The sequence below is a fragment of the Malania oleifera genome, chromosome 9 (assembly GCF_029873635.1).
Source record: "Malania oleifera isolate guangnan ecotype guangnan chromosome 9, ASM2987363v1, whole genome shotgun sequence".
NCBI classification, from domain to species: domain Eukaryota; kingdom Viridiplantae; phylum Streptophyta; class Magnoliopsida; order Santalales; family Ximeniaceae; genus Malania; species Malania oleifera.
In genome coordinates, this window is record NC_080425.1 from 90092947 (window position 1) to 90120608 (window position 27662).

At 35.6% G+C, this 27662-nt stretch overlaps 1 protein-coding gene and 1 pseudogene across 10 annotated transcripts in view; one reads left to right on the forward strand and one right to left on the reverse strand.

Annotated features, from left to right (window-relative positions):
* The window catches only part of LOC131163672 (uncharacterized), a 36937-nt gene extending 18781 nt beyond the window's left edge, over positions 1-18156 (forward strand). The window contains exons 9-14 of one of the 10 annotated variants that reach the window (XR_009139085.1): positions 49-155; positions 7811-7961; positions 13172-13324; positions 13528-13701; positions 14002-14056; positions 17796-18156. Coding sequence is in view for 1 of the 10 variants with exons in the window: in XM_058120327.1 (XP_057976310.1) it covers positions 49-155; positions 7811-7961; positions 13172-13324; positions 13528-13671 (555 nt within the window). In the remaining 9 variants the exon portion in view is untranslated. Of the gene's footprint in view, positions 1-48; positions 156-7810; positions 7962-13171; positions 13325-13527; positions 13702-14001; positions 15622-16073; positions 16741-17795 lie in introns of those variants that run through there. The other 9 variants (XR_009139090.1, XR_009139087.1, XR_009139092.1 and 6 more) reach the window with 9 other exon arrangements.
* A 1686-nt stretch (positions 18157-19842) lies between these two features.
* Positions 19843-20972, reverse strand: LOC131163570 (cytosolic sulfotransferase 15-like; annotated as a pseudogene).
* Positions 20973-27662: the final 6690 nt, after the last annotated feature.

Sequence of the window (27662 nt, forward strand, 5' to 3'; positions counted from 1 at the left end):
CGGATGTCAGGTTCTTACTTAAGATGGATTCTCTTGTGTTTGTCTCAGCTAGAAACTATGAAGTTCTTGTATGGGTGCGCTGTGGATGCATTCATTCTTAAGCCTAATTGGCTAACTGAATCAATTGCAACTGGTTCTATCTTACCACCTGAGAAGTAAGTTCTTGCTTTATCTTGAACATGCATTTTATCTTCATAGATGGAATTATTTGGGTGCTTTTATTTTGCTTCTCATGTACATTTACAGTAATGCATTGATCTGAAGTATTGAAGTTTTAGAATCTTCAATGTCAACATTGTTAGGGATTGTAATTGAATGAATAACATTACCAGGAGTGTTTATATGAAAAAAAAAGCGACAAACAGTGCGTAAGGCTTCCATGACATTGGGGTCTGGAGAGGGCATGAGATATGCAGCCTTAGCTGCTTGCTGGGAGAGACTGTTTTTGTGATTTGAAATGCTGACCTTCATGTGTGGATGCAACACCCTTACTATTGAGTCAAGGTTTCCCCTCACTGGAAATGTTTATAAGCTTGAATTTGATTTTCTGAATTTCCTATGAACTATTGTTTACTTCATCCATTTTGGTCATGTTAAAGTTTGATACGCATTGTTGGCCCACAACCTAAGCTTAAGCTTTTGGGTAAAAGTAGTAATCTAACATGGTGTCACAGCTGGTTACCAAGAGGTCTTGAGTTCTAGTTTGTTGCCCGCATTTATTATGTGCTGTTTAAAAATTATTATATTCCCTATAATGGGTGTTACTTCTCATCTATTTATCTCTCCACGTGCTATTGGACTGCATATGCAGAGGAGTGTTAAAACTTGTTGTACATTGTTGGCCCACAACCTAATAGCTTAACCTTTTAGGTAAAGTTTCAATCTAACAGGCCACAAATCAGATTTATTAATGGCTGGTATTTTAGATGTAAAATAAATTGAATGATGACACCGTTTTACAAATTGCTTCTGCTCCTTCTACATGTTCTGTACACCAGGCTTACGGTTATACAGTTATCAAGGAAATATCAGTCTGCATCATTGTTACTAGGATATATTTTTCTTTTTGTTAGAAGTGAATATATTACTTTAGTATTTAGGTGGCGTGAATTGGGTTATTTTGTCCATGTATATATATATATATATATATATATGATTAATATATATATATAAGAGGGCAGACCTGGAGCTGTACGTATGCTCCAAGGAACTGTCGACTGGGCTTTCTCCCTTTCTTCTCTTCTGCTCTTCTCAATGTCTAACCGAAATGCTGTATTTTCTTAATTGAATCTTTGATTTATTTCAGATTTACGACATGGTATCAAAGTGATAAAGTTCTCCAAACCAGATATATCTAATGCAGTTATAGCACTTCTCTTCCTCTCCTTTCTCTCACTTTTGACTCTTAAGTAGAATTTTTTCTTCCCAGTTTGAGAGTCATCTAGGGTTTTTTATCCTTCCCCTCTCAACCGCGAACCACCCTTGTGGGTTTTGTGGGTCGTGGTAGCTTGCTCTTGTAAAGATAGCAACCTACTATTTTTGGCAGACTACTGTTGATGTACTGATGTTTCCTCTGACTAGTGGTTGAGTGATGGCACTGTTATGATGTTGTGGGTGCTGTTTCTGTGCCTGCTTATAGCTGCTGCTGGATTGTTTGTTGAGTGCCTGCGCTGCTGTTAAATGCCTGCAGTGCTTCCTTGTGGTCTGCCTTTTTCTGTATGGTCAAGATGTGGTCTGCTCTGCTCTATTTAGTGGAAGCTGACTTTGATAGGATGAGCGAGAGGCTATTTAATTATTTTTGCCTGTGATTTCTTCTAGAATACTGTAACTTCAGTTATGTGGTCGTAGTTGCCTCTTGAATTTCTGGACCTTTAAAGTTCGGGAGTGATGTTCTGTGCTATTGTGTGCTGCATCATTCTGCATTGTTGCTGTGTTGTTCATTCCTGATACTGGTGTGTGCTGATTGTAGTGTGTCGGGGGTGGTTTTGATGGCCTCCATAGAGGAGCTTTGGCTGATATTGTTGACTTAAAAATTACAGCAATCAAATTGGTTGGATCCTCCAACTACTTGTCATGGTCTTAGTTAGGCAGTGCATGGGTATATTATTGCAAAAAGGAAGTCCAACTATCTGCTGCATTCTCCGCAGTCTCCAGACTCCAAGGATTATGAAGATTGAATGAAAGATAAGGGCATATTGCTTGTGTGGTTGTGAAATAGCATGCAGCCACATAATTGCTAAGAATGTGATGTTTCATACAACATCCAAGGCCATATGGTAAGGTCTTTGTGAAAGCTTGTAGAAGATAAAAATTTAACTTGTGTTCTAGACGCATGAGAATTTTAAAATATGACCAAGAAGGTAGGTCCATTAGTGAGTATCATAGCACTTTGAAGAGTGTGTGAGAGGAGCTTAATATCTATCAATCAGTCGGTTCTTACATTGAGATGATTAAAGAGGCAATGAGCAGAATTATTGGCTGCCAAATTTTTGTCTGGGCAAGCTTGAACCCATTCGTGATAGCTTCTTGTGGTGAATGCATACCATCTATGAATGAAGCATGTGCTAGAATACAACAGATCATCAATGTTAACTGTGAGTCTTAATAGTTTAGAATTACCATCCATAAATGAAGCATATGCTAGAATCCAATAGATCACCAAAGATGGTTTTTTTTCTTCTTCTCAAGCTTCTTCCAGAGTTCAACAATCTTTAGCATTGCCTCCAATCATGGTAGGGGAAGTGTAGAGGATGAGAATCAGGATAAGGTTTTGATGGGGATTGTGGCAAAGATCATTAAAACTATTTTATTGTTTTGCACTCAAGCAAAGGCTTTTGATGAATGAAGAGATTCCTTCTTGACAAGGTCACACAATTTGAAGAGAGCACTATCTTCTGACAAGATTCCTTCTTTATTGAAGCTGAGCTATTTTGTTTGTTAGTGCCTTAATTTAGCCAGTATCGTTGTATTTGATAATTCTAGAAAGCTACCTGCTGCTATGAGAGGGAACTTGTCTATGGAGCTTGAAATTAAGAGAAGAACCATTGGATGAGTTTTTGTCCTAGTCCTCTATTGAGTTGGACAAATCTACTTCAAAGATGCTAGGAGTCTGTATGATCCATGTGATAAATTATGTTTGCGCAAATCCGGCTCGGCTGCATATTAAAAATGGCTACCGTTGTTCCTTTCTTCCTATGAGTGGATTTACCTAATGGAAAATATACTAGCATTTATCTCGGTAACATTTCACAACTGGACTTCATCCATTACAGTAGAATTAGTTCACCTCAAAGAGAGAAGGCCAGAATTACATGCCCACAACCCTCGTGTCCATGTGGAATATTGATTTAATTATGACATCTCCGGTGCACCAAGTCACCATGACGTTGATAACATTTTTGTTAAGGCAAAGCTTTGCTAACTAAATGGAAAGGACCCCCAAACCTGGTACTTGTAGAAATATTAGATAGAAGAAACCAATGGGTAGTCTTTGGCGAACATAATCCTCCCTCCCATTAGTTGGTCATAGCTAATGGTAACAGCCTTACGGACATATTTTGACGAGGTTGAAGACTATCCACAACCAACCATGAGCACCAGCAACCATGGTTGTAAAACCTGGATCAATAACTAGTCTGGTGAAGCCACGAGGTTGGTTAGACCAGTTGAACTCATGAATCGAACTGAAGCTTTTTGGTGATATTTAATACTTACATATACATTCACATACATAATGTATGTTGTGATTGAGGGTGGTGTTGGATTAACGGTAAGGTTACTCCTTTGTGGCCGATTGCTCATGTGTTTGAGTCTAAGGAAACAACCTCTTCGCATAAAAGCAAGGGTAGGTTGTGTACACTGTGACAACCCTCCCCCTATCCTCACAACGCGGAGAGCCTTGTGGCTTGGGAATGCCCTTTGTATGTTGTGCATTATAAAAGAGAGAGAAAAAGTTTTACTTAATTAATTAAAATTTACTTAGATTTCGTTTGGATTGAGAATTTTAATTGAAAAAAGTGAATAAGAAGAAAATAATGAAGGAAATCTATTTTATATTATATTTTCTCTCTAGTATCAAATTATATTAAAATAAAAATTCGTTCAAATGATAAAAAATTAAGAAAAATCAAATGTTAATGATGTATAAATTCAATTTTTGTTCATTTTATGTGTATATACATGTATATAATTAGAAAAATCAAATGTTAATGATGTATAAAATCAAATTTTGTTCATTATGTGTGTTTATACATGTATATACTTTTATTTTTCTTTCTAAATATAAAAATTTAAGATTCCTTTATATATATATTTTCTTTCCTTAATGTTTTCCATGTTCCAAAGAAGGCCATAAGGTAAAAGAGTTCAAAACTCAATATGCGTGTGAATGTGCTGTGTTGAAGTTAATATCACATGCTTAACCTGAGCACAGTGGTGGGATGTTGGAAGGTAGAGGAGGTCAGGGTTCAATTCCTTCCCACCCCCACTCCCACCCTTTCAAGGCGCTCAACTAATTTATATATATTCTAAGTGACAAGCTGGTCAACATGGCTAGTTGTCATGGTCCGACTATTTTCACATCCTTGTGAAGGGCCGTGCGGCGCTAGCTAAAAGCACTCTTGCTTAACTAGTGAGCCTATTGTTTACCAACATTCATCCACGAAGCACTTTCATTAACATTCATTCAAATAGCAGCGAAAACAGTAATCAAGTCATGGAAGTAGTGGCAAGCAAGTAGTAAACATTGAAGCAAATGTAATTCATTAACAACACCTCCATTGACATGGTGTGTTTAGCGAGGGAGGCAAGTGGGCTAAACACGTTGACAATAGCTAGTGAGTTTTACAATGACGGATGAACACTCACCCTCCCTTAGAGAGGTTTTTATGTAATTATCATCCTGACACTAGGAAACATCAAAGTGACCGAGGAGTCATACTGCCTTATTTGGCATACAAAGACTCTACTAGAAGAAAAAAACCCTACACTAGTATTTACATGATGGAAATCCATCCCAAGCACACGAGATAAGCGGTCACAGGCAAGCATAATGCCCTGAACAAGCTTAGCTCGTGACACTAGCTCATCAGGTCCAGCTGGGTTGACCCTTGTTTGCTTCATTTCTGGTTTGAACACATTGCTCATACCAGTAAAGGGAGCAGTTCCTGTCAAATCAGATGGCCTGTCTGGCCTAGTTTTCAGAACTATGCCAGTGACAATGATACTCACTGAATGAAAGAACTAATATAGAGACAAATAGGTCAACATTAGTAAAGAAGGAATCTTGTTAGGAGATAATGCTTGTCAAATTCTGTGGTCTTGTCCTCATTAGAAGGAATCTTGTCTTGTCAGATTGTGTGGCCGTATCCTCATCTGAAGGAATCTTGTCAAGAGATAATGCTCTCATCAAATTGTTTGGTCGTCCCATGTGTTGTCAGCTTAGTATGACAAATTCAACAATTTTTAGGAATAGTTAATTACATGCCATATTTTATCCCACATGTGGCGCTGTTCATATTAATCCTCACCACACTCTTGCCATGGAAATGATACCATGCCAAAGCAGTCTAAGAACTAAAAAAAAAGTTCCATGAAACTTGCCTCCTCCCCCTTCCCCACCACCAAAAAAAAAAGAAAAAAAAAATCCTGTTGGACGGAATTAGAATCGACGAACATATGCTTGTGATGAATGGTGCTGGCTTGTATGAGGAGATTCTTGGAAAAGGAAATTATGTGGTTACAAAAGTAGATCCTTCAAACTCTCCGAACAACACTGCCGTTCAACATTCTAGGAATCTGGCAGTCAAAGGAGGAACTGAAAAGTTTCAGTTCCACCTACCAGGACTCCATTTGCATAGAAATGGATATGTCCTCTTTCCAAAGAATGCTGCAGTCAAACAGAAAATCCTCCCGTATCCCCAGCTACTCTGGTGTTCAAACTAGGTTTCTTGGGATTTTGAGGTTTGACATATTCAGGATTGGAATAATGTCCTTGTTGACTCCTTGTTTAGAACAAAGACTGTTTCCTCCCCGTTTTCTATATGCTCACCCTCTTGGTCATCAAGTCCTGATAATGACAAACATCTCCAGACATCCCAGCTGAAACTTAAGAAGCAATTGTCTATTACTCCCTCCATAATGAAGCACAAAAATGGTCAGACAATTCCTGTGTGACCCCCTTTCAATTCATGGAGTCTCTCATTTCACTAATCTACAATTCCATCTCGAGTACCCTTATCGACACAAATTCATGATACCATTCCTTTATGATTTTGGTAAAGAGGCAACATGCACGACTTTAAATAGCGTACTTTACGTAGTGTAATGAACATTACATAATGGAAAATCAGCTCACGATACCATTTTGGAAAATCTTACCAAATTTTCTGCCTTTTGCTGCATTTCTCCCTCTTCCAAGCTCATCCAGTTTCGAGACAGAAATTTCTACTTGAAATCGCAATCTGAAGATTGGGTGTGTGCTTCCTTTTCCCTTTGTCTGAAAATTATCCATTTGAGAAGAAATTTGTTGTTATTTGGAAGTTATTTGGGTAGATTTGAGTTAGAAATCTAGTTAGATGCTTGAGAATGGGGTTAGGCCAGTCCAATCCTAAGAGGGTTTGAAGTGGTAGCCAAAATCCTCCCTTTTTTTGGCTGCCGCCACTGCTCTCTGTGGGTTTGTCCACTGCCAGTAGGCATGTATGTTGATTCATTTTATGTCTCTAATTAATCGGTTATGAATTTCAATTTTACATTTCTAAATTTTGTAGTCATTAAAGTAATGAAAAGCAGGAAAAATATGACTTTTTTATTTGTAAAAATTCCACTAAAATTAAAATAAAAATTACATTGCCTATTAAAAGTGTTTGTAAGATGAATAAAAGTACTCTGAATTGGTTGAAAATCATGTTTTAACAGATTCTGTGCTTATTCTTCAAATTTGGCATGGTTGCGCGTGAAAAAATTAACAGCCACTGCGACTGCTTCCTGTGGTGTAACGTCTGCTTCTCCTGCATCCCACAACACCCACAACTGTTACATGACATTACCCACTACTGCGATTTAAAACCATGGCAATGTGTCTCTTGTGGTACCTTTTTCAGTTATATGCAATTGATTTTTTGTGTTCATGCCCCTAGTCTCGTAGCACATTTTTTCAGGTAAATCCAGCCATGAACCAATCTTGGCTGCATGTTGAAAAACTGATATCTCGTTTCCTTTCCTATGACAAGTGGGTTTCCCTAATGGAAAAGATACACAAGCCATACATCTTGGTAACATTTCACAATCAAGTAGATTTCGTCCACTGCAGTAGAATCAGTTGACCTCCAAGAGAAAATCAGAATTGTGTGGCCTACACAGCCTGCATCCACATGGAGTTTATCTTTGATTATGATATGTCTAATGCACTAAGGAACCACGACATTGATCCACATATGGAGTTTGTTTTTGATTATGATATGTCTAATGCACTAAGGAACCATGACATTGATATCATGAGGGAAGAACTCCACCACCTCAACTCAAATAGTGGGTAATTAGTGAATTTATATTTAGTAGAAAACTACCCACAAGTCTCCATTGTCTCAACACTTAACTCCTCCTTTGTCTCTTCTGTGTTTTCTTTCTCGTTTAATTATGATTCTACAAAGACCTAATTCAATTTTTATTGGACATGCTTATTTTAAAAAAAATAAAGTATAAGTTTGTCATGCCACTATCATTTTTTGTGTGGGATTTTCTCTATATGTATTTTCTTTCTTGTTTACTTATGATTCAACTTATTTTATTATATTTTTCATCTACTTGGCAGATTCATGATTTTATCAAATAAAGCTGATGGAAAATATGCCAGAATTGGGAAGCCTTTCCGTCAGATCAACCATAAATATATTTTTGAGAGAGTAGGAATCATGCTTCATGGGAAGCACAGTTTTTGCATCAAATTAGCAGAAGTTTTCAAGGTAAGGACTTGTTTTTAATCTGAATGATTCTGATTTTTTGGTGGATTAGCTTTTGATTGGCTATCCTGTTGCTCCTTGACTTTTACATTTTCTTTACCTGTAAAGAATCAATTTTTCTCCTGCAAGATGCCATGTTTTTATTCCGAGCTGGCTCAGCTAGCTTTGAGGGCCAAAATCTTTGAGTGAACTAGAATAAAAGAGAGCAAGTGCTCCAAGTAACAAAGCATCAAGGGGACACAAATAAATGATTCTGAACACTATAGCAAAAGTGAAAGAAACACGGAGTTAAGAGTACCTCTAAAAACTATTATATTAATTTTTCAGAGAAGGTTCTGTTGATTCTTCCTAGAACACATCCAAAATAGTTAGTGCTTGCCAAAATAGCATACAATTATATTGTATGCTATGTGTTGCTTATTTTATTTTATGTAACCTACAACCATACTCTTAAATTTCCACAAAATTGTTGAAATTTTTGTCGAAATTTTCGATTTCCATCACCCTCGAAATCGAAATGGTAGTCGATTTCCGTCTTGTATAATTTCCGTCGAAATCTCAACAATCATCCGAAATTTATCGAAATATTGAAATTTTAGCAGAACTTGTCGAAATTTTAACTATACAATGAAATTTCGTCGGAATTCAAATGAGAAATTTAGGAGCAAAGTGAAATTTCTCTTTTAATTTATTTTATCAAAACACAAGATTATTACAAGTGCTTTTGAATTTATATGCAAAAATAAACTTATTGTAACATTTTATTTAACCATTCATCTCTAAATTATCATCACTTGTATAATAAATAATATTTAAATGATTTATGAATTTCATTTGTATAGCTGAATATGTTTAATAGACATTATCTCACAAATATGTTTGATACACTTACTATTTTACAACTTTTCTACCTCATACAAAACATAAATGTATTTAATTTGTTATATATTAGTCCTAAAACTTATATTATTATGTTTGTTAACCATTTCTAAAGTTTCACAAAGAATTCCATGCTTAACTACTAATTTCCGTTATTTTTTCATATCGAAATCGAAATTGACATTGAAATCAAAATTTCCATCGAAATTTCTGTACCTTTGGAGCTTCGAAATTTGAGTCAAAATCGAAATTTAAGACCTTGCCTACAACTATCATTATATGTGTCGGAAGTCATTTTTTACCCAAAATAATAACATAACCTAGTTGAATATATGAAATTAAGCTAAAAAATGAAGAGGAAAGATTGTTGCATAGGGTGGTCGACCAACCACTTAATGGTGGTTGACTGACCTTTTCTCCTTGCTCCGCAAAGGCACTTGGCACTACCCGATAGCAGTCGACTGGTCCCCATAAGGCAGTAAATCAGCCTAGAAAGAATTTTGAATTTTCTTGAATTTGCATTTGATTGGTTGATGGATCTAGGCATATGGCAAGTGTTTTAGTTGTTGCCACGTGTCACGCGATGGCTAGGGAGTTAGTAGTTATTGGTTGGTAGTTTTTAGTTTGAATTTGAATTTTGAAATTCAAATTTTAAGGTTGTTTCCTTTCATTTTTTGAGTGGTCTATAAATGGACCAAGAGGGGAATGTTTTTTTGGCATGTCCAGGGGTAAGGAGAGGAAAATACAAAGAGTTAGTGCATTCTTGGGGTAAGAGAGAAGATTGCATTTTAGAGTTTGTGAAGCAATTACATCTCTTCTTCTTACTTGGGGGATCTTTGAGAGGTGCGTGCATTTTTGACTTCGGAGAGTATCACCACTTGATCTACTTTTGCTGCAACAAAACAAGCTCAGTCCAATTACCTCTCCCTTCGTGCTTTCAAGTGTATGTTTTGATATTTGCATGAATTTGTCCATATTGTAACATAGGGTGTTTGTCTTTGTTATCACATGATAAAATTTGCATTTTGTGATGTAAAATGTCATTTATGATTAGTTTGGAGTGAAATCATGGTCTGATATGCAAAGAACTTGGAAATAAAATTACGTTAAAAAGGAAATTTTCAAGAGAACATGTAGATAGTCAACCAATTTGCAGTAGTGGCCGGCTGCCCTTTGGATTTTAGAAAATTGAAAATAAAAGTAGCCATTGGCTATAGTTGATGGTCGATCAGCCTCTACAGGCAGTTGATCAGCTTGTCCAGAGGCCATATTTTCGGTCATCCTTTTGGGGACTTTTTCTGGATTTTCATGAAGTTAATGTGTCTAAACACTCATCAAATTGTATGGTCGAGTCTGTATGCTGAATTCATGATGTGATTTCATGGTTTTTTCATAAAAAAACCAAAAATTCCTTTTCTAAAAGGTTTTCAAAAGATTTCTAGTGTTTTACAAAGCAAAAAAAATTTAAGAATGAACGCCCATGGTTTAATTTTTGGGCATTTTTGAGAGATTTCAAGATTTTCAAACATAAATTTTCAAGGCGGGTTTGTGGTTTTCCCACCAAAAAACTGAACTTTTCTAAAGTTTAAGAAATAAAATGACATTTTTCAAAGTAATCACTTATGAAGCTGATTGAGGGTGGAAGAATGTTTCATTTTTAACTTCAACTTGATTTCAACACTCTGCTTTTGCAAAGAGTTCATTGGAAAATCATATTTTAAAGCAAAAATGGAGATTTTTCAATTAAGATTCAAGTTTTTTCAAGGGTTCCAAGTGTTTTCAAGGATTTAAAAAATTATCAAAATATATTCCAAACTTTAGATTTGAAAGTGTGTTGATGAACTACAAATGGCATGGTTCCTCTTTGGAGGATATGTAGGCAATCTAAAATTGTAGATTCAACCATACAAATGGCTTGGTCTTTTTAAGTACAACAATCATTCATAGAATGGGTGCTAGTTCTTTAAATTTCATAAAAGAAGAATTTAAAGAATTACCTTCCCTATTCACAATAGTAATCTTGAACCTAATTTTTTTTTTTTTTTTTCAAAAGAAGTTTTCCTTTATTTTACCTTTTCAAAATTAAAATAAAGTTGCGACACCTTTTTTCTAAAACAAAAGGAAGTTAGATAATCAATGGTTTGGTTATCTACACTTGCGTAGTTTTCAAATGATCATCAAATTTGTTGGCATCTAAGCAGGCCACCCGAGCCTGGTGTCGACAATATGGTATGTGTTTCATCACTTATTTTATGTAAGCTTACAGTCAAGATGCAACGGTATTGGCAATTCATAAAAAATTTGTATTGCAAGAAAATGACAACTATGCTTTCTTGAGTTGAAATTATGATTGCTGTTTGCATGTTATAAACTGGACATCTTGCAGATGGATGCAAATACCAACTATTAAATTAAATTAATTTAAGTCTGAAAAGTCCTTCTCTCTATACACCTCTCTTGGACTCTTTCTTTCCTTCTCATTCTCTTTCCTTCCTGTTCAGTTTTATCTACTCTTCCATTAAGACCCTAGTTAGCTCAAATGTCCATTGAAGCCCCAATTAACTCAAACTATCACAGTTTCATAAGACAGAATTTTGTTTATCTATTGCCATGAAGCTTAAATTGGGATTTTAATTGAATTAGCATTAAAAGTGTTTTTGGTTTGCATTACTTATTTGCTAGTTTATTGGTAAATTTGTTATGGAATTTGATTTCATTGTCTTGTTTTATTTTTTTATCTACATTACTAATACCTCTAGACTTGTTGGAGAGAACCTAGCCCCATTTGAAGTGTTTGTTTCTACTTTCATTTTACTTTTTAAAACCAAATTTCGGAAAAGACGTTTGGCACCATGTGTTTTTATTCCCAAAAACGGTTTTTAATTCCTTGTGTATAAATATTTGGCAACAAGAGTTTGTTTTCAAAACATTTTGCTGTTTTGGACATGGAAACAAATCAAATACAACACATGCATCGCTATTGGCAATCATTTCATTGTTCTAGAAACATAACACTGCCTAGGTCTCAGTTTGAAATTAACTTAGTAAATTGAATCAATTTGCTTCTTTGGAAGTATAAAAACCTTCAGGAAATAGGTCATTGTTCTATTAGTTATCCTGTCATCTTCTTAGATACAAAGAGCCATTTAGATCTCCTATCTTATTTCCCATATTAAATTTATATACTTCATTGAAGCTTCCATTTCTTCACCTTCTGTTATGACACTTCGATATAAAAAGCAGGAAATGGTGGTAAGCCTATAAATCTATGAACAGCTACAAATTTATAAAGCTGCCTTTATAAATTCTTATTGTAGTTGGAAGTTTTTTCTTTGGTAAAAGATAAGATGCATATGTTAGCAAATTGCGAATGAATAGTCATTACAGATGAAGATGACTAAAAGTCAAATTTCTAAGCTGTTGCCTAAGAGTTCAAATCTTTTCACAGTAAGGCATCTGAATTTGGTATCTTTAATAATTTGCTGAATTGTATAATCTGAATCAGCTTTAGCATCAGTGTAGAGAACAAAGTTCCTCGTTTCCCAAATGTGATATATTGCTGAAGACCAAGCTAACTTTGCTCTACATCTTCAGTTTTAAAGTTCCCAAGACTAGCCAACCAATCAAGATTTGTGTTCCAGTGAATATAAACCCTTTGTATATGTAATCTGACTACAGATGTAAGTTTTGGTTTTTTAGAAAGCAGGATTTTGAGGAAATAGCTGTTAATTTTCATATTGGTACACTAAAAGAAAGAGAAAAATGACCAGCCGTTGTTGCAAATATTGACTTTTATGCCATTGTGTTAAACAAAGCAATTTTACTTCTAAAGAGTTGGTCAAACTGATTTTGCTATCTATAGTTCTCTAAGAACAAATCTGGCAATTTGTCTTTTTTCTCTGAAAAACTGTTTGACATGTCACCTGGTAAGGCTTCATTACCTGTATCAAAGCTTGTCTGTGCTTCTTTTTTTTGGTATTGAGGTAGACTGGAAAGTGTATCGAATACTTGGTATGAAAAAAGAAGCATTAGAATTTTGAAAATTGTAGAACTGTATTGCATATGCATTTGTTGCATTTTGGAAATTTTTAATCAGAAAAAGTTTCATTTGGTTGCGTATTGGACCCTGACGATATGTGTGGGCTTTGCTTTGAAATGAATTTCTATCAATAATAAATGATAGCTCTGCTAAATGGTTCAGTGTAAATAGAAGGCGGTGAAGCTCCTGTGGCTGTCTTATCCTATGTTTCACAGCTGTTTAAGTTAATTGTGTAATTTGTTTTGTTTTTTCATTTTTCATTTTTTGTTTTTAATCTCTATTGTTGGTTGTGCAGCATGGAGGTGGTACAGTGTTCAAAACACTCAAGTGGCTTGTCAGCAGTCTTGATGCAGATAAGATTTCAGTGGGTGCTATTGTTGCAGAGGACGAGAGTAGGGCATCCCGCCACCTGAGACACTGTGCTTTGGAAAGGAAAATACCAATGATGGTTAGTACTTTTTTTCGACTTTTGCAAGGATTAGTTTGACTAAGGGTTGGTTTGAATCCTCAGAAAATCAGCTGTCTGCGAGAATTATTACGACACACACACACACACACACACATAGTTTCCCCTGACATGTAAAGGACCCAAATGATCTGGTTTTCTGCGACTTCTCTATCTTTTGATGCAAATTTAATCACTTAATGCAGCCAGTCAGCTGGATCATAAGCAGCTTACATTTAGGAGAGCTACTTCCTTTCCCGGAGAAAAATCTTTCCCATCTGTCAACTGCAGTGAAGCCTGGGAAGGTTCCGGCATTTCCTGTTCCCACGGAATTCAGTGAAGAAATATGAATTTTGCTTTGTTTATAGCCACTTGCAAGGGTAAATACCTAACTTGTACTTCATGCTTAAGCTTAAACCTTGGGGAGGGGGTGTGTTCTCTAGGGAAGTGCTTTCATGAATAATTTTTTTTTGGAAAATAGTATATTTCTTTCTTTAAACCGGCATTTATCTTGAAGGATATTTACTTGAGAGGTTTCAGAAAATACTCAATTATTGACAATTATATTTGAGAAAAAGGAAAATTTTCTATACAGCTACATTATATTTACATCAGGAAAATTCCATTAAAACAAATAACTCTTCTATTTCTTTATTTGATGCGTTTGATCCAAATTTCAGGTAATGGAATCATGATGGAATACGTTAAGACAAATTTCAGTGTTCCTTTCTCCAGGTATGTTTGCTTGACTAGCAAAAGAGAAGCGTATAATGCTTTATAGTCAATTCACTGACACTTTAATTGGAAGCTTGTTTGGTTATGTTTCTATCTTGAAGTAGAAATCACATCCAAGCATTGGATTGGATGTTGAAGTTAAAATACAGCGGATGTTTGTATATCATGAGACCAAAACCTCGTCAACTTTCAAAAAAATTGTTGTATCTAAGATTACAGCTTGATGCTAAGACCAAAAGCCCATCAACTTCTGCAAATGGAAAGATTCCTAAACATCCTTTTTGTGTTGGGGGGGGGGGGGGGGGGCGTGGGTGACGCTCATGCAATAACCTTAGTGGGCAGCTCAATACTAAAACTATTTTTGGAGTTAATTTAAAAAATGGTCACTGAGAGAGAGAGAGATTTGGACGTTGATGCACGCACACACACACACGCCAATTCAAGAGGGCAATGCCCCCTCAATATTCTTGTGCACAACTACAGAGTGAATTGATTGGGTTTGAGTCCATGGCAGAGCATCTGGGGAACACTCTTCTTCATCAATAATCTTGTGCATAAGTACAGAGAGAGAGTGAATTGATTGGGTTTGAGTCCATGGCAGAGCATCGTCTGGCCTACCATTCTGTGAATAATAAATGATGAAAGCAGTCCAGGTGACCATGCCTTTTGAAGGAATATGATGAAGCAGATCGTGAGTGTCATCTAAACAGCCACACTTAGCATACATATTGAGAACACTGTTCTGCATAATTATGTAGTCACTGAAGAAGGCAGAATTGAGCAGGTGGGCGTGAATAATTTGTCCTTCTTTCAGTTTACCCAACAGGGTGCACTTCTTCAGCAATTTATTTTATAAGGTTTGATCAGGTTGAGCAGAGTCTCAGACAACCAGATTGAGAACATAAAACCCAGTTCAGCTGTCTTGCTTTTGTATGATGCAACATGGGTCCCATTCTATTGCTTCTTCTTCTTTTTCTTCTTCCTCTTCATAGTCTGCAAAGGAAGTTGCTGCAGCTGCTGGGGTAACAGATGGGGAAAATGTTGAATTATTGGGTCTGGTTGTGCAATTTCCACCTTTAAAATACAGCTTAGTATCTTATGATGCCCACCAACCATGGAATAGGGTGAGTTCATGAAGTTGTATCTGATTGCAACAGGGTCTGCTAGGCGACTCTCTGCTGGTTATGGCGGTCCGCATGGTACTTGCAGAGGGAGAGAGAGAGCGAGGGAGGTGGATCATGATTAGTGGACTTTATGAAGGCTGAATGAGATGAAATTGACCAATTCATGAATTTAAGTGAACAACTTGCAGGAATCAACAGTGATCCAATTGGATTCAAGTGACAAATTCAGTAACCATCTTTCATATTTAACCCAATGTTTTTGTTTGTTTTATTTCTCTGGGAATATAAGGTTACATGTTCAACATGAGTATGCCAATGTTATTTCAATAAGATTACAAGGCTATCCCTGTACTTGTAATGGTAATAATATCACATGTGTCTTATAATGTGCATTTGCATATATAATAAGAAAAATAATAATGATTGTTATCATTTTAATAATACCTTTTATTAAGTAAGAATCAACAAATAATATAAATAAGCAGTAACGAAATAATAAAATTTATAATAATTTTATGATAATAATCATAATAATGAAAACAAATAATAAATATAATAATATTAGTTGTATTGATGGTAGGAGGTGGTGGTGGTGAACAAGGGGCAATTTTGCCCAGGAGCAATGAATGGTAGTATATTTTTATCCCAGAAACCTAAGGGAGAGGACGGGTTATGAATACCTTTGTTTTGGGGCATCTTGCACTTCTTGGAACCCCAGATCTTTCATGTTTAAAGACTCCCATGCATTCCCAAATGGGAGCATCCAGAATTCCAGCAACTTGAGAAAAACACTCTAAATAGTCAGCGATGCTTTTCAATTGGCCATTTTTATTTGCTTTGTTTTGTATCATCAATGAGACAGGTAATGGAATCATTGCCCTCCTTCACTGCAGAATGCTGTGAAATTTCTAGCTGAATCGAACTTTAATTTAAGATCAAAGGTTGGAAACAATATGCCTTATGGATACTTTTCCACAATGGCTCCAAATAATAGTTGCTCCTGGGATATATAGAACAGCAGTTTTGGAGGTTGATTTGGGAGAGCTGGGGAGTAGTTCTAACAGCTGAGGGAAAAGGATAGTTGATTGAGATGGTTTGGGCATGTACTACATAATATTCCAGTGGATGTAGTAGAACTGATGGAAGTCGGCAGCTGAGTAATGGCAGGGGGATGCATAAAAGAAGAAAAGCTTCCAATAAATTTTACAGATGTGTATTCTTCAAATAAGATTGTGTGAATCATGTGCACTCTAGGCTTAGCAAAACTACGCTGGATGATTCATTATGGGTTATGAAGGGATGAAATTCTCGTTGAACTTATTCTGGGGTTCTGGGAGGAACTCCCCAAGAAGTGTTATTGCAGCTTGAAAATTTTCTTTTGTAATGCTGTTGTGCCAATGTGTGTAGTTGTTTCAGTGCTCTCCATCTCTCTCGATAGCTTGGTTACAAACTGTAAATCTTTTTTTTTTCCCCTTGTTTGTTATCTGTATCTAATATGTTCTATAACTGTGTTTCCAATTATATTATAATCAAGTGCAAGAATTATATTCCAGTTTGGCAGTATATTACTTTTATGGCCATTCATTTTTCCTTGAATTTCTTCTCATTTTTATTCCATTTATTCTGTTGGTCTTGCCCGAGGAGAGGAAACTAACTAAAAGGAGATAGTTGTAGCTTAGCTACAAACTACATTAGAAGGTTAAAATTATATCCTTTTTTGTGGTAGGATGTTGATATGCTCAACTCTGTACGAAAAAGGCTCAGGTGATTAACAAACTTCCCAGTACCATAGGGTATGTTTAATTGTTAATGTTCTATTTCCAATTTTTTAAAGAATCATAAAAATGCCACCATTCCAATTTTTTAACATTTGTTAGCAACTTGGAAAACATCTTTTATTTGTTAAATGTTAAAAAATTAGAATACGAGGTGACATTTTTGTACTTACCTATAAACTTAAATATAAACGATGAAAACTGTTTTGCGGGGTGATTCATGTTACTTTGATCTTGGTTGAAAAATTTCCAGGGGGAGACATTACTGATAATGAAACGACCTACTAATAATATAAAATAGTTTTCCCTAGTTTTAAATTCAATCATTAACCTAAATAGTGGAAGGCCAATCACATTAAAATAAAACCACACATAATACAATACTAGAGTATCCAACCAACCCACAACGGTACAAACATTGCTGTCATCTTGAAAACTACCCTTACAGATACCAAGGGTTTACAAAACATGCCACTCAAAAATAATACTCACTCTCAAAAGGACAGTACAACAATCCCTCTACCTATGAGCCTACTCGGCTTGCCTAGTTGGTTCACCTAAAAAATAATTTAACATTGGGATAAGCCAACGCTCAGTAAGACAAAACATGCTATTACTTGTGTGTGGCTGCTGAGTTATATTTCTATATTTATAATCTGATTTAGAAATAATATCATGGATAACTGAAATTGTAAATACTAGTATAAACAACATATATTAAAACTATATAAATTTACTTTTCATAATACTACTACTATTTGTGGAAATCTACTTATACTTATAATATCTGAGAAAATTTCTATGGATGACTGTATGTCATGATTTAATCCTTCATGACAGGGTTGTGCGACCCGAAGGCGGGACCTTTCCTGACTGACCGACCAGGGTAAGTCAATTGAACTCCGACAGTCTGATCGGCCCCCTCAATCCATATTTGATGGAGAGCCTATCCCGACGTGGGCATGATCGACCTCATACCACTTACTATCTGAGTAAAGTGGTTGCACTTTGAACTGAATATTTGTAGCTACGGTACCGTGTTCTATTGTCTGATCCATTAGGGTCTGATACTATATAGGTAACTGATATCTGTAATGTACTGTTTTTACTGTGGTTTCTAAAATAACCATGACCCCATAAAATTTATCTGAAATTCTAAATAAATTGATTGAAAATCTAATTTCAGTATAATTGAACTGCTGTCTGAATATTTGTTTATCGGGGCGTTATGGTACTGAAAAACTGATTATTCTGAAATTACAGAAAATATATTTTTCTGAGTATACTGCATACTGAAAGTTCTTTATTCTATAAGCATGTAAATATCATGGTACTTCTGTTCATAAACTGTAAACATGGTATTCATAGTTTGTATAACTACGATACTATACTCTAATCAACTCAAACCACATTAATAAATATTATCATAATCAGACTCTGAAAACTGTATATATAATTTAAACAATAATTTGATAACAACCTATATTTTGTACTGAAATCATAATGAAGTTTCCTAACATAACATATTTCCCTTACTTGATTATTGGAAAGCCCCTATGGTATACTGGTCTAACACCCGCTGAGCTTCCTACTCAGCACTCTGGAAACAACATTCGTCAGAACATAATATCATTATTTTTTTTGCCTTCATCATTTCTTACAATTGCCAAAAGGCCAAAAACTGAATAAAAGATTTTATCCTGATTTTCGAAAGAAATTTAATTCGATCCTACCGACGATTTGCCTGATAAACTTGGAGGGAAATTCGCCAGGAGCGTCGTGGTGGCCTCAGACTGTCGATCTGGCGACTGACGGGGCCGAAATCGAAGAGAGATGGAGGAGAGGCCGTAGGAGAGAGAGAGGGGAAGATGTGCGTTGATTTTTCTGCGACTAAACCATGTTTAGGGCTATTTATACTGCGGGATTCATCGACGAGCCACGTCACCTCATTGACGAAGTCAACGAGTCTTGTAGAAAGTTTGTTGACGAATCTGCACTCTCGTTGACGAATTTTAGACTTCCTAAAAATCCTCTCTCGGTATCTTCTCGTCGACGAGACGGGGCCTTGTTGACGAGATTGTGAAGAACCTTCGTTAGAAAATTTCTTGGGTTATTATATCCAAAATGCAATGTCGTCGACGAAGTCTATTATCTCCTTCTGTTTCTGTTTCCATTTTCCTCCTTTATCATTTAAATATTATTATTCTTCGAGTCGTTACAGACAATACCTTAATGGTTGCATGCCTACAGGAGATCCACGTTTGTCTTTTTGTAGATATGCATGCATGCATGCTTGCCATCAGATTTATGATGAGGACACTGTTAGCACTCCCCACTCTGAATGCGTGCATATATAGAAAAATTCATTAGTAATTAAAATATGAAGGGCTTCCGGTGTTAGCTGGCTGCTGCAATTAGTACCCAGTCTTGTACATTGTTCAAAAATGTGGCGTTTGAATCACTATGCCTGCCCAATTTTTCATTGTAGAGGACAACTTTGCCCATGTGTGGACCAAGGTACGTGCGGGGCTAAGAAGCCATCAGGCCTCAAGCAAGCTCATAGTTTGAAACCTAAGCATTATATTATTAGGACTCTGTCTGCCTTGAAAAAAATTTGCAAAATTATAAGGATCAATCTCAGGGGTTCAAATCACGGGAAAAGCCTCTTCAAAACTACATACGTCATGTCCTCCCTCATAGCTCGATGGCTTGGGAGTCTCATGTGGGTGCTAAATTTTCATATTATTCCTTTAGCCATATCTATTCTTGCACAAAATGATCATATTAATTATGGAAACTGTGCACACTTGAAAGTAAAAAATGCTGGGTTTATTCACTCCCCCTGCACTTAATTAGTTGTGTGGATTCAAGTGCATGCGTATGGCTATTTATTTAAATTATTTATGCTGCTGATTGCATGTGCCTACTCAGAGCATTTCATATATACTTAATTTAAGAAATAATACATGCAGAACAGAAAATCCGTCCCACTAGCATCCGAATTAGGCTACAGCTTGTCCTGGGAAACCACCTTGAAAGCCAAACCAGAGCCACCCAACTTTTCTTCCATGACACTTGATAATTGCTCCACCATGGAAGGGGTCAGATAATTTACCCAATCTCCCACTTGACCTTTCCTCAGCAAGCTCTTATTTTCAAAGTTCTCAATAGATTTCCCATTCTTGTTCACACCCAAATCCTTCAAGTTCTCTAAACTACACAGCCTAGAGATTTCCTCTATTACCCCTTCCCACTCCTCCAAAGAGAAAGGGCAGCCCAAGAACTCAGCCAACCTCTTCAGCTGAGAGATAATGTCGTCCTTCAAGTCCTCATACTTCAAGAATAGAACGTTGTGGGGTTTCTCTAAGCTTTCCTTCCAGTACCCCTACATATGCACCCAAAATGGGCCAAACCCGACAACCCCTTTGCAGTACATTTTGAAGGCTTCACTGAAGGGGAATGGGCCAAGAACTTCAGGTCTCACGTTGGAAAGGAAATGCCAGATGGAAATGAAAGTGTCAAATGGGTTCCGACATAGATACACAACTCGACAGTTAGATTTCTTGATGGATGTTGGCAATGATGCAAATGGCACGTGGGTGGCAAACAGCCTGGGAGAAGGCATTTTGGAGAGGTCGGGAAGCTGGTTTCTGAGGTAAAGCTTATATTCGAGGAAGGGTACGAGGTCATGCGAATTGGAGGTAAGCAAAGGGTGGTAATTACTGGACGGTTTGAGGCGTTTCCCGCTAAAGCCAAGGCTTTTAACCAGGTGGTGCCCGATTTGGGTATGGTTGCGAGTATTATGTCGGTGTCATGAGCTTGGAAGTGGTTTTGTAATGATATCATCGCTTGAATTATCGTTGGCTTAGACCAGAATCCTTGGAATAGATAAAGATTGGGGACATGCCAACCTCTTTCTTTGGGAAGAGATATAAGCAGTTGCTTGGTCTCCTGGGTTAGCTCTTCTTTTCCCTCAGTTGTTGAATGCTGCCACCGTGAAGCATTGGCGATAGCCATACTGGAACCCTGAAGCAGATTCGGTGGTCGGCAATAGTTTGTTGGGGCGAGTGTGATGCATATACACCATAAATGCAAATATTAGTGGTTTTATACCTAACAGCTTACACCTCTTGTTGTGTTGATAGGTCTGTAAGCTACACGCATTAAGCACGTGCTGCGTAGATCTACACTACCCATGTTTTTACAGGACATTCTAGCTGTCATTCAGAAAAGGCCCCCACCCCTTTTTTGAGGCCCTTTTATGACATTAAAATCTGAATTGTCATTTTCAGTCATTTTCCAAGCAGGGTAACGAATTTGGGTAGATTAAGATAAATTTTAATATAATCATCTTATTCAAGTCTAATACAAATTCTAATCCAAAACTTCTTCAAACGTAGGATAAAAGTCTTTGTCTCATCACATGCCCATCTTACTAGGTGGGAATGAATGAATGATGCTCTTTAATCCCCGAAGCGTTGAGGTTAAAACAATGGTTAGGTGGGTGGGCTAAGGGTTTCATCCATTGTTTTTAGAAGGGGGGTTGGATCCTAAATATATGGGTCAGAGGTGACAAAATGGGTCACCACCCAACACGTGATTTGTTATCCACTCATTTAAAATGGATTTGGGTTTAAAGAGTGACCAATAGGCCAACTTAAATTCAATCCAATTAATAAATGAGTTAGTTGAACTTGACTTGGATACTTATGAGGTCACCTAATTAGCTTTCTATAGAAAAAAAATAGTAAATTATTTACATGAGTATAAATTATGATATTTGATGCATGAATGTACCATGTATTTTTTTAAACAAATGCAGAAGATATAAATTATATAACTACAAATTTTTGAAATATTTAGGAGGAGAAAATGATAAATAGGTTGTGAATGCTATTTTTTAAATTTCAAATAATTTTTTTTTTTTTTTTTGCAAAAAATATTTAGAGTGAAAAATAAATTAAATAACAAATAAGTGTTATTAGCTCAAATAATCATATATTAATGAGAAAAGAATAAATGATTTTTTTTATATGAAGGATTTAACACATATTTGGTGAATTTTAAAGAAAAAAAAATATATAAATATATCATATATCTTAAGGATACCAGTTTATAATCCATTTATTAATTGGTCGGATTTGAATTTTTAATTTACTAACCTGTTTGTAAACGGGTCAATTCGAATCCAACACATTTAAGTTTCACATGTTTATGATTTGAGTCGAACCCGACCCGTTGATCTATTTTGCCACCTCTAATATGGATGGAGCACAGGAATATCATGCCTTGTGGTACCAGTTGCTTCTATTAGGCAAAGTTATGCAAGATGTTTTGAAGGAGCCTTCCATTGTTGTTTCGTGACTAAGTTGGAGTCTTTGTACATGACTAAAATCAGCGGCAGCAAACTTTGTTTGAAACATTATTATGTACTCCTAGGAAGATTTGATGAACCAAGCTGACCCCAATCAGAGTGTGGTTAAGAGCTAGGGAATTATATTGGATGAATCTATAATTTGAATCTTCCAGGCCGGTTAATAACAAAACACTATTTGTTTTTGGTAGAATGGTTGCAACAGATAAATGCAAACATGTACCACATAAATGGAACTAGGGTTGACAAATCTATGATATCAACAACAAATGTGTTGGCAAAGATGTGGTAGCAATCTATTATTAATGTGGCCAATCTATTATCGTGGCAGCACACGACATGTTGGAGGTTCGATGAGTGGGTGAAGACCCTAGTCAATTAAAACGCGACATTTAAGTTGACGGTATCAGAAGACACTTATCTTATGTTTGGAGAGATTTTAAATTTGGAGTTGTACTAGATTTGAATAAGATGTAATATGAAATTATATTGAAATTTGTTCAAATCTACTTATGTAAATGTAACACATGAAATCCATGCTTCTAAATACTGCCTTAGTTTTATAAATGGTATTAAAGCCAATGTCCCACATTTGATCCCTAGAACAAAAACATGAGTTTTTGGAGAGAAAATTGTAAGCCAAGATATAAGAGCAATCTATCTACTTGGCATTAGATCAGGGTTTGGGTCAAGTTAACCCAATCCAAATTGATGCTTGGGGTGCTAGAGTCTAAACCAGAATCTTTGTGATATTGAAGGTGAGGTAGCAGAGGTTTAAAGGGAATGAAAGGGAAAGAGGAAGGATGGTAGTATGGCTTCCTTCCCTTATTTGAATGCTTTATTAAATTACAGAAGAAATCTTGAGAATAGTCTTTAAATTTACTCTTGTATTCTCTTTGTAACTCTTCAATTCAAATGATTCATTTGTACTTCAAGATTTTGGGGGAGATAAGGAACCGTTAGCCTTCATTTAGATTAAGAATTTTGTTTATTCAGGAAAAAAAAATATAAAAGAAGAAAATTTATTTTGACTTGGTTAAAAGTTAATAAAAATAAAATATGAATGATATGTAAAATTAAAATTTTATTATTTAATTTATTATGTAGTTTATTTTCTCTTCCACTTTTGTTAGTTAATAACTTAAAATAATTAATTTTTCTTCATATCTTCTTTTCATTTCTAAGTTCTAAAAATGGGAACTCCCTCGGACCCCTCCATTCCTTTTCCTTTTACTCCCATTTCCCTCCTTCCAAACACGATTTAATGCAGTGACTGACAGGCACCACCAACCTCCAGCTACTAATCTACACCATGTTGTGTTATGCTGAGCGGCATGCCTCTTAATTTTTGGGCCATAAGCATTACATGTGTCGATCAATATCAATACATTTATAGATTGGCGGCCATGGTATAAAGCAAACATTGAATTTTGCTACTTGCAAACCAAACAACCAAATCCGCTGGGATTGCTGGATGGTTCTCCATGCCAATAATGCCGTGCATGTTCTCTCCACAAAATTTCCATTCCATTTCCCCCCTTCTAAAAAAATCTTTATGCCGTGGTTGAGAATTTGGAATTCAAAATTTAAATTTAGATCTTGTGGAGGGAGAGATTTTTTGTACACAAATAATAAATGTTCTAGGGATGAATTTTTTAGCACTAGAGGAGTTCATTAGTGGACTTGATATACATGGTTGAACACTAACTTGATCCAAAAGCTTAAATTCATTGGGTCTTGGGCCCAACCATGTATATTAAGCATCCATCATTTACCTACTTTTTTCAATGTCGGACAAATTTATAAGTGGAATTCTCAACAATCTCTCCATCACTTGTGAGTTCCAACTACTCCCCCTTGAACGGAAACCATGTCCCTTATGGGAGTAAGCCCAATTCCCTAATAGTTGCTCAAGTGGGTCTTGCCACTGGCTCCTTACATGTCTCGGATTGCATTTTACGTGCCTCCGAACCAATCTTACCTCTCACGTCTTGACCCTATTCAGATCTATCCTAGCCTAGTTGATCCTTATTGGCATTGGTCACACACTTGATCTTCCAATTGTTAGTAGATTCCCTCGACTTCGATACCACTGGAAGAGCTCATGGGTGAGCTTGATACACATGAGTAAACACCCACTTGACCCTAAAGCTTAAGCCTATTGGGTCTTGGGTCCAACCATGTATATAAGCACCTAGTATTCACTCACTTTTTCTAATGTAGGACAAACTCACAAGTTAAATTCTCAACAAATTTTAACTGTGAGCTTTTTGGTTCTAACTTACGCTAAGGATGGTAGCAATGATGTGTGTTAGATCAATCCCCCTCTTCCCCACCCCAGAAAAAAAAAATCAATTAAAAATGTATAACAAAAGCAAAATTGAATGGTGAGAAAAATCTTTTAAGAGCAATTCCCATTACTCAAGTTATAGGAAATGGGAAATGGCCAAATGAAAATATGGTTTGTGGGTAATACAACTTACTGGGAAATGCCTGGATGACCGCATTGGATACGAAAATGTATATAATGAGTATATGTTTATATTTGTAATATATTAATTTAGCTTGTAATCACGGTTTTTCTCCGCTAAAAGTGAGGGTTTATTAATAAATAAATGGAGGTGTCGCCCTCTTTTAATAAAAAAAAAAAAGTATGATTATTAAATAGGCATAAATGAAATCTAATCGCTAATTGAAAAAAATGAAAATTTTGAATCAAAACCGAACCAATAATAATAATAATAATATAGTTACTAATTTTAAAGACCAATTCCATTTGTATAGTGAAAGATATGTATATATATTCTCATTTTATAAACTTTTAAATTCAGAATTGTGTGAATTTTTGAAATACTTAATATAGATTTGCAAGGACTTGAGTCTAAATTTACTCGAAACTAAATTTAAAATTTCAAATATAGCATAAAAAAATTGAGGGAGAGAGAGAGAGAGAGAGAGATAGAGAGGTGGAATGGAATGGAACGACATGAAATTGATTTTTATATTTTTGCAATGTGATTCCATTCCATCTCAATCAATTCCATTCTTACATACCCAACATTAGATTTCGAGTGTTGATTTACACTACCTTTGTTTGAGAATAAAGAATTTAGGAATTGACACACTTCTCATCTCTATCTATTCCAAGGGCACAATAGAGACTATTATTAAAATTACTCTAAGGATCAAAAGCCTTGGAATAGATAAAGACAAGGACTGTGTCAATTATCTTAAGAATCACCTCCGAGATGGAGGCAAATGCTTGTCTGCTGTAATTTTTGTGGATAGTGGTGGTGGTGGTGATGATGATTGTGGTGGTGGTGCTGGTGAGAATTATATAATCTTGTTTTATTATATATATATATATATATATATATATATATATATATATATTTTAAAATTTAAATTGTGCACGTAAAGCACATGTGCAAAATCTAGTTTGACCACACCGACCTATCTATTCACGCTTCTGTACCAGTCCCTCAAAAGCTAGAACACACTTTAATTTCCTGTCCTTCCTCACTGCAGCCTGCATTGAATTGTCACTTTCATTGTTTTCAAACCTTCAATTGTAGGAGCCATTAATTACTTTGTTATGATAATTACAATTTTTTTTTTCGTGTGTAGATACAATTTGATATTCATACTTAAGTGGGGTGGTTTGGCTGAGGTGTTTATTTATTTCTTTTCTATCAATTAAAAGTTGTAAATAGTCAATTTTGTGCTTGATATATCTTTAATCTTTTTAATGTTCAAATTGAAAACTTAAAAAAATAAAGATCTTAAAATTTAACCTCCCATTTAGAACTCAAAAAATATTAAAAAAAGGAAAAAAATTATTATTAAAGAAAATAAAAAATAAAATAAAAAAATGTCAAATTTATGAACAAAAATTTAATTTTATACAACAATAATATATTTTTTTTTTCTAGTTAGTTTAAAAGCCTTTGTCTCTTCTCTCCTCTCTTTGTTGTCAATAAAGTTCCACTCTCTTTCCCAATAGTGAATAAAAGTCCTTTTCTTTCTCTGTTCTTATATAGACTGGACAATGCTCAACCACACATTTTAATATACTGTTATATTATAAATCTTAGTAGTGGGCACACATTATGTGTGCTTTAAGGCTCTTTGTGTGTGTATATATATATTTTTATATATTTTTTATTTAAAAAAAAATTACAAGAATTTTAAAGATATTATAATTTGATTAGGATGTATACTTATAGACAGTCATAGGTTAGTTGTGTGATAGTTATAAGAACATAAGTTTTGGACATTTGAAAACTAAGAACAGAAAAAAAATGTGTAAGAATTTATTTGATTAGGAGACTAGTTGTTGAAAAGTTATGAGCGAACTTTGGACATTAAATAAATTTTTTTTTTTTTTGAGAATTGCCCTACTAAAGATGTGGGTGCGTGCTCACAAACGTACCTCCAATTTTTATTAGAGAAATTCAAATTGTTTATTGTATAAATAATTTATGCTGAAGCACATCAAATTGTGCTTTTTAATCAAGGATATTTTGAACAAAAAACTGTGTATTAGGGATTGTTGGTTAAATAATAATTGAAACTCTGATTTAGTACGAGAATTGGTTGGTGCTGATAAAATAAGGGAAATTTTGCACCAGGTGCCGACAGGTAAAAGTGGGCAGGATATTTTTGTTTGGAAGCTTGCCTCGGACAGTAATTTTTCCACAAAAAATGGCTTGAGAGGCAGTGAAGAGCAGAAGTGATAATTTTTTGTGAAATGACTGGTTTTTACATTCTTTATTGCCTAAAAGAATTTTAATGTGTTTATGGAAAGTCTGATTTAGATGCTTGGCTGTAGATGATAGAATTCAGGCCAAAGAAATATCGATGGCTTAAGCTTGTGATTGCTGCGTTCAGAGAAGTTAGGAAAATATTAATCATATTTTTTCTTTAGGTGAGGTGATTTTAGAGGTTTGGCGTCGGCCTAGTGTGGTTGTTTTGCGTTCGTCGACAAAGCCTGCTGCCTCCTTCTGATTCTGTTTCCATTTCCCTCCTTTTTTATTATTTAAATACCATTATTTTTCGGATCGTTACGGTCACATTACATTTTGAATATAATAACTCGAAAAATTTTTACACAGGGCCTTGTCGACGAAGCCACGTCTCATCAACGAGAAAATACCGAGAGAGGTTTTGGGGGTAGTTTGAAATTCGTCAACGAGGGGGGAAGTTTGTTGACGAAATTCCTTAAAGACTCGTCGACGAGATAACGTGTCTCGTCGACGAATCTGGGGCTATAAATTGCCAAAACCCGAATTTTTTAGCAGAATTTTGGGGCAAAAAGGCTCTCTCTCTCTCTC